General features: G+C 39.6%; 1 protein-coding gene across 1 annotated transcript in view; it reads left to right on the top strand.

Moving 5' to 3' along the window:
- The first annotated feature begins 391 nt into the window (after window positions 1–391).
- The window catches only part of CHST11 (carbohydrate sulfotransferase 11), a 31545-nt gene continuing 24203 nt past the window's right edge, over window positions 392–7733 (top strand). The window contains exon 1 of the mRNA XM_018553876.1: window positions 392–511. Coding sequence (XP_018409378.1) covers window positions 392–511 — 120 coding nt within the window. The remainder of the gene's footprint in view (window positions 512–7733) is intronic.

Here is a 7733-nt window from a genome sequence, read left to right as displayed (position 1 = left end):
GCAGGGAGAGAGAGAGGGAAAATGGCAGGGAGAGAGAGAGGGAAAACGGCAGGGAGAGAGAGAGGGAAAACAGCGGGGAGAGAGAGAGGGAAAACAGCGGGGAGAGAGTGGGAAAACAGCGGGGAGAGAGAGAGGGAAAACAGCAGGGAGAGAGAGAGAGGGAAAACAGCAGGGAGAGAGAGAGGGAAAACAGCGGGGAGAGAGTGGGAAAAAAGCAGGGAGAGAGTGGGAAAACAACAGGGAGGGAGTGGGAAAACAACGGGGAGAGAGAGGGAAAACGATGGAGAGAGAGGGAAAACAGCAGGGAGAGAGCGGGAAAACAGCAGGGAGAGAGAGGGAAAACAGCAGGAAGAGAGAAGGAAAACAGAGGGGAGAGTGAGGGGAAAGAACGATGACAGCGTGGGGAGTACTTGCCGCTGTCAGTCTTTTCACCCGCTCCCACTTGTCAGCGTGCACGCTCCTGCCACCAAAACAGCTGTGCGCGCTTAGAGAAAGCGCGGTCACAGCAGAGGTGCAATTAGAGAAAAAAGCTGTGGGCGGGCTGAATGAACTGTTGACGCTCACTTACAGGAAAGGAGCTTGAACCAGGGCTGCAGATGGCCGTTTTCTGCCATTTTAAATGATTTTATCTCCTATGTACTGCGACTTTGGAAATTTGGAATATTGCTAATGGAGTAAAGGTAAGGAGTGTGTTTCTTTGCCCTTAGGTCATAATTCTCCTTTACGTAATTCACACAACTAGCTTCCACCCATAAACAAAAATTCACCTTCAAATTTAATCACCCTTTGGAAACAAAATAAAAATGCTTTCACTTCTGTTACATGCTGTAACTGTTCTCCTAAAAATACTATCATTTTATTTTGATTGTGTTTTAAACTCTTGTCAAGCAATTATTTTCATATGTTTCCTGTTCCAAAAAAATGTGCATGTTTTTTTAAAGAAATCGTACACTGTGCGACTTGTTCACAGATACATGTGAATAATAGATATTATGATAATGCCATGTAATTTGAGTGTGTTAAAGCTCTCAATAGCCCTTTATATTTCAGCAGCTCACTTGAGATCTTGCATGTATACTTACATTTACACGTTCCATATGTGGAAACTTTAAATTAATAGGCGAAGTGTGTCTGCTTTGGCTTAAGGAGAGCCTGAAGCCATATAAAGACAGTCTTTATCCCCTCCTTCCTTCAGTCTAAGCAGCACAGACTAGGAAAGCCGGAGAGAAACAGAAGTAATTTTGTTAACTTGCTTCCTCTGGTACATTTCCATAGTGACATAGCCTGGATACGCACAACAGTTATGTATTAACTGTGCCGCTAAAAGATAACATGAAACAGTAATCTGCTATGGAAGGCTTTTAGAGATACAACATCAAAGAAGGGCTACACATTTGTCCCCTGCTTGCAAGCCATCAATTGGCACACTGCATAGCATTTACACCAGTGTGATCCGATGATACCTGTTTTGCAAAGATTTTTATCTTTTCATTTCTTTACATTTTAAAATGTATGGCATTTTTAGTACTTGCATTTTAATTTAAATCTGGTTATCATAGTTATTTTTTCTATGAAAATTATGGTGTTGCACAGGTACAGACTGATTTTCTATATATGTGTATGAGTGTGTATATGAATGTGTTTTACCTTGAGCTTGATGGAATAAAATGACAACATTTGCATAATTACATGAGCAGCATCCTGATAGGCTTCTATAGTAAAGTGACCATCATTGGGAGTCCACTTAATGCACCAGCGTAAGCAGTTTACTAGGAGATACAAAGTAGCAGTTTAATCCCTGTAAAACCATGGTCTCCAAACTGTGGCTCTTTGCTTGCCTTTAACCAGAACTTGAAACACTATTGCTCCCAAAGATGCCAACAAGGTGACACTATTCCTCCAACTGAAACCAACAGTGGAGTATTATTCCTCCCACTGACACCAACTATTGAGCACTACTTCTCCTACTGACGCCAACGATGGAGCACTATTCCTCCCACTGACACCAATGCTGGAGCATTATTTCTCCTAATGACCATGGCCGGCCTTTGGGGTGTGCGGGCTGTGCGGTCGCACAGGGCGCCATAGCAACATGGGCGACTGGCACAGATCCTGTCCCCAACGGCCTTTAATGATCGCCCGCGGGCGCGGCGCCCCTCCGTGCGAGCGCTGGACGGATCAATCAGCTGTTGGTCAGACAGGCAGCACAGCAGTGACAGTGTCACTGGCAGTCTGTGGATTACTCATTAAGATGGCCGCCGCTCGGGACAGTGTGGGGGCCATCTTTAAAACTGGAAAAAGTACTGGTAGGCGAAGACAAAGGCAGTTGTGTGGTATGCTGTATAGGTGGCGTCATTATATCGCGTGATTTACAATATAGGTGGCGTTATTATACCATATGATTTACAGTATAGGTGGCGTAATTATACCGCGTGATTTACGATATAGGTGGCGTTATTATACCATGTGATTTACAGTATAGGTGGCGTTATTATACCATGTGTTCTGTTTTTTTGTTTTTACTTTTCTAGATGTACTTATGACCCCAACTATTGAGCACTATTCCTCCTACTGACACCAACTATTGAGCACTACTTCTCCTACTGACACCAATGATGGAGCACTAATCCTCCTACTTGCACCAATGATGGGCACATTTTCTTCCACTGACCGCATTAATGAGGAACTGTTCTTCCCACTAACACTAACAATAGGGCAGTTTTCTCTCCCTGACACCAACGATAGAGCATTATTCTTCCTCCCACTGACCACAGGTGCTACATCATTTTTTACTCCCCGTGACCACCAACCCTGGGGCATTGTTTACTCCCACTGATCCAGTGCATTTTCTACTACCACTGGTCACAGTCTGGCCCTCCTGAAATCTGAAGGACTGTGAACTGACCCATTGTTTTTACAGTTTAGGGTAACCCTGCTGTAAAAAAACAAGCGAGAAAACAAGTTATTCCTTTTACTTAATATAACGTGTTAATATACAGTAGCATACAAGCTACTCATTGCTGTAGTACGTACGTATGTTAGAAAATGAAAGTTTTTTTGGTTTTATGCACAAGACCATTACTTTTATTTGCTATGAGATGTAAAATAAGAGTATAATTGTTCTTTGCCCTGTGGAACCGTACGTCCTGTTAGTTTTTTTTTTTCAAATTTTTTTTTTTTTTAAAACTCTTTCCACTTAAGAGTTGTCAGCAATTTAAAGCTTATAACTCAACTAAAGCATTATGTTACCATAGATACCTGCTTAGCTCTGTTAGTATCTATTGCAAGACCTACCCTATCTGAAAGCTTGTCTCATTTTCGTTGATTTCTAGACATGTCCGAATTCATCCAAAAGCATCCTAATCCGAAATTCCGGATCCAAAATGTCGGATTCGGAATTTCGGATTCAGTAAAAATTTCGTTCTAACAGAAACTAAATTAGAAATGTACGATAATGACTTCAAGAGGAGAGGATTTCATAGCATGTGAAGATAAAAGCAAAACATTACTTCATGTTCCTGTGCATGCACCGCCAACGTTTAAACGGATACAAAAAATTAAGAAAATGATTTTAATGTCCCTTTAATAGTGAAGACTAGAGCACAGCAACCAGAAATGTCAATTGTGCCAATTCTGATACATACGTGCGCACAAACATTTGTCCGTTCGCGCAAAACCCCAAATTTCGGAAATTCGTCCGAATTACGAATCCGCTCCGAATCCAAAACCCAAAACGAAATACATACAGGACCCGATTTCAGAAATCCGAAATAAACCAAATCCGAAACTAAACACATATTTTGCGGTTGCACATGTCTATTGATTTCAGAACATGGTTTAGGCATTGTACAGCCCTGGGCTGCAAACTCTAGCAGACAACTGGTCTCATCTGTGTATTATATAGCTTTTTTTTAAATTATTTTTGGTTATTCCTGTTTGGGCAGTTGGATGTATATATTAAATATATGTGCAATGTTCATATAATGTATTTTAAATACTATATCAGGAGCATTTTGTTATATAGTAAATAGTACATTTTGTAATATAGTATATAGCACATTTTGAAAATCCTTCTTCTACACTTGCCCTTGTGTTGACATACTTGATAGAGAAATTCAATTTCGCTTTAAAGAAGCAGTGGCATTTCTTATTTGGTAAAATGCCATTTCTGAGATCCTGTGGAACAGTGGAGACAGATAGGTGATAATACATCCCGAAAGAGAGCTCCCACACCTGTTGCTTTTAAACAGCCTTTTGTTAGCATATAGAGTATAGACACAAGAATCATAACACAAGAATGTTACAAGCTGTTGGTATTTGCATTGCCTAAGTAGTTAGATTCTCTTTCTTAAAGTGACACTAAACTCAGGAGTTAAATCTTACAGTGACATTAAACCCTCAGATTTTTTAACATAAATCAATACTGTAATGTGTGCCTTACTGTAATCCATGGTTGTTTCCCTTCTCTTTGCTGCTCTTCCTTTTAAATCCTCATGTCTTCTCATGCTTGGGAAGAACTTCCCTTTGCAGCTGAGTGCCTCTTCCTGTAGTGCTGGCTCAGGTTACAAGTCTATAGAAATGTATACACAGACACCGTGTATCCATTCCTGAGACAAGGCAGTCTGCTGCAAAACAGAAGTTCTGCCCAGCATGAGAACAGATACAGATTTAAAAGGAAGAGCAGCAAAGAGAAGGGAAACAACCATGGATTACAGTAAGGAACACATTACAGAATTGGTTTATGTTAAAAAATCTGAGGGTTTAATGTCACTTTAAAAATGCAGCAATCTCAATACAAATTAGCAAACTAAAAGTGAGATTGTAGAGGTCCATGGGGAACAAAAGAAGCCACCCTCCAGAAGGAAGGACAGTGTCAGCACCAGTTCAGAGATGATTTGAGGATCTACAGCTGAGTGATGTAGAAATAAGATACATTTTTGTTAATAGTTAAGATACTTGAATGTATTTTTAAGATTTTACTCCTGAGTTTAGTGTCACTTTAAGTAACTCTCTAGGTAAAAATGCCATTATCACAATAATTTATTTCACTGTTATTATGAAATTTGGCATTAAGAAAGTTGACAGACAAGAAGGTGAGTTACTCTACAAGTGTAGGTTTTGTTACTGGTGTTGGAATGCATACTGTGGAGTAGTTTGCAAAATATCGCAGTTGCTATTAGAAGTGGGTAAAAAAAAATTACATTAGCTGAGCAGCAACCAAAAATCAGTTCACTTTGTATAATAGTGTAATATAATATAAATATATGTAATATAAGTGTGAACTCTGCTAATGTGATATTCCTATATTTAGCTTAGTTGTGATTCTTGATAAATTCCATATCATCAGCAGGTTATGTATGCCATATCTATAGCTTGAAAGCATAGAGTAGGGATTTGCTTCTTCAGTGTAAAGATAGCACTAAAACTGTTTAAAGAGGACCTTTCCAATCCTAACCAGGTAACCATTCTAGTAACCTCTTAATTGGCTCATTCATCTGTTTCAAACCAAGTACTTCTTTCCGCAGAACATGCTACCTAAGCAGAGTAAATTATACTGTTTCTGATATGCATATACTGACATTGAACGTCTGTAGCTAAACCCTCATCTACAGCTCTAGAACCAACTCCATCTGCTCTACAAGATGGCTAAAGCAGCCATAGACTGTGACTGACAACCTGGTTTCACCCTCCCTATTTTATGTAAAAGGCAAGAAGGTGGCACCCAGTGGAACAATAGCTGGGTCTGTTGTGACAGACTGCTGCAGTTTCTGTTCAGTTCATATTTGTCACCATTTCTGAAGCGATAGAAAAGAAAAGGTTTGCTTTAAGTTTTGTATTCCTTCAAAGTCATGAAATGCTTTTTTAATTTAGCTGGTGTAATTAACGGAAATCTGTCTTCATACAGAATTGTAGGATGCCATCTGGAAGTTGGTATGAAGCTTGCAGCAGAAACACCTGCTGTGAAAGGGAACGTACTTAGGTAGATTTAGTAGAGAGATGGCTCAGGGTGGGCATCGCTATTGTGCTGATTTTAAGTTTTCCTTGTATTTTGGAGAGCAGGAAGGAGCTGGGTTATTGGTACTTGGCCTGTAACATTGCTAGCGCTGAAAAGTTTGTCACGGTTATATTGTGTAGATATATATTATAATACATTAGGATTGCTGAGCTCTACATTTAAAAAGGCAGGTTGCTTGGCCGTCATGCTGACCATCTGACGATCCTTTGGGTAACTGACTCACAAAAAGTATGCATACAATGAGTTTTGACTTTACTCTGATCTGTTTGCTTGTTCTGGCTCTAATGATAGTTGTATTTTAATGAGAACTGTACTGTCAGTACAGTAATCTTTTAAGTTCTCCTCCTTCCTACTCAGCAATCCTGGATTATTAAACTTGCCTGTTCTTGCTCCCTTAAGGGTTGTTGGGGGTAGGGGAACATTTAAAGAATAACTGTATGAAGGGCTTATTCACACCACTCAGGTTAAATGCTTTTCGACTTAACTCAGGTTACATTGCAAATGATTGTGCATTGCATTAGGCCAGCCAGTTCCTTGGAAAGGACTGGTTAGTGCACCACAATGAAAAAAACAACTGTATGCAGTATTTTTCACACTGCATTGGAATGGGTGGTAGTGCGTAACCGCATGTTGCGTTGTGCGTGCGTAGGAAAGGTGTGTTGGGGTGTCATTCAAAATATATGGCAATGCGTGTTACAATGTGTTGTGGTAACGCACATGTTAAAGCAGCACACTGGTGTGGATGGGCCCAAAAAGTATTCTATCCTGTGCAAATGCTTTGTTCATTGTGCCTCCTGCTAATCTTTTACATCGTGCTAAAAAATGAGCCAGTGATTACACTTTTATTTGTGTAAAGACCCAAATTGGAGCGCAAATTGAGGCCAACTCCCTATCCAATAACCCCACTGAAGAGTAAGACCAACTACCATTTCTAAGACTCCATAAGCTTAAAATGAATATTGATCTGCAGTTTTTCCATTATATATTATTTTCTGTACATTTTTCAAAGTTTTCTGAATCCCACTGAACAACAAAGCTTGTTCTAAATTATCCAGCAAGTACAGGAAAGGTGTATATTTGCTTTTGGCGCTGGCCTTGCAGACATATTCATTCCAGACTATTTATAGGTCTAAGAATGACTGGTTCTAAATTCCAGAACCATATTTTGACTGTGTAATTCCTTTTATCCTCTTGACATGGATTCTGCATATTTGTAGAAAGGGATTGTTTTTTCACTGGTGTATACCAAGCTGGCATTCACATATGATTCTGCATGCCTGCTTTGATGAACAGGCTGTAATTTGCCTCTAGGCTTTAAAATAGACCCTTGCTTTAAAAGAACCTACATGCAAACATATAATAAGGTCTATGCTAAATGCATATTATCCTGAATTTTGGTATATTGTAATCTTCTAAACTTTTTTTTGAAGAGACTCACGCATTACCATGTTGCCAAATACTGCCAATACAAATGTATATAGTTAAACCTTGTTGCAGAAATATACCTTGCTGTGCTATTGAGTTACTTGTTGAATGCTGATTTGTGTAATTAATGTTGGTTAAGATGAACTCTCCCCAATATCTGTGCTGTTCTTTTATGGTCTTCCTAAGCCGATTAATGTCCTGGAAAGCTCCTAGTTGTAGTAAGTGACATCATCATTAGTGTTCACTAGGGATGCACTGATAGAGTTGGGCGAGTACCCGTAAAATGCTCTGG

This window comes from Nanorana parkeri, unplaced genomic scaffold (assembly GCF_000935625.1).
Source record: "Nanorana parkeri isolate BGI_ZX_2015 unplaced genomic scaffold, ASM93562v1 scaffold132, whole genome shotgun sequence".
NCBI lineage: Eukaryota > Metazoa > Chordata > Amphibia > Anura > Dicroglossidae > Nanorana > Nanorana parkeri.
Note: the sequence above shows the minus strand (reverse complement) of the source record. Positions and strands in the feature narration are given on the sequence as shown.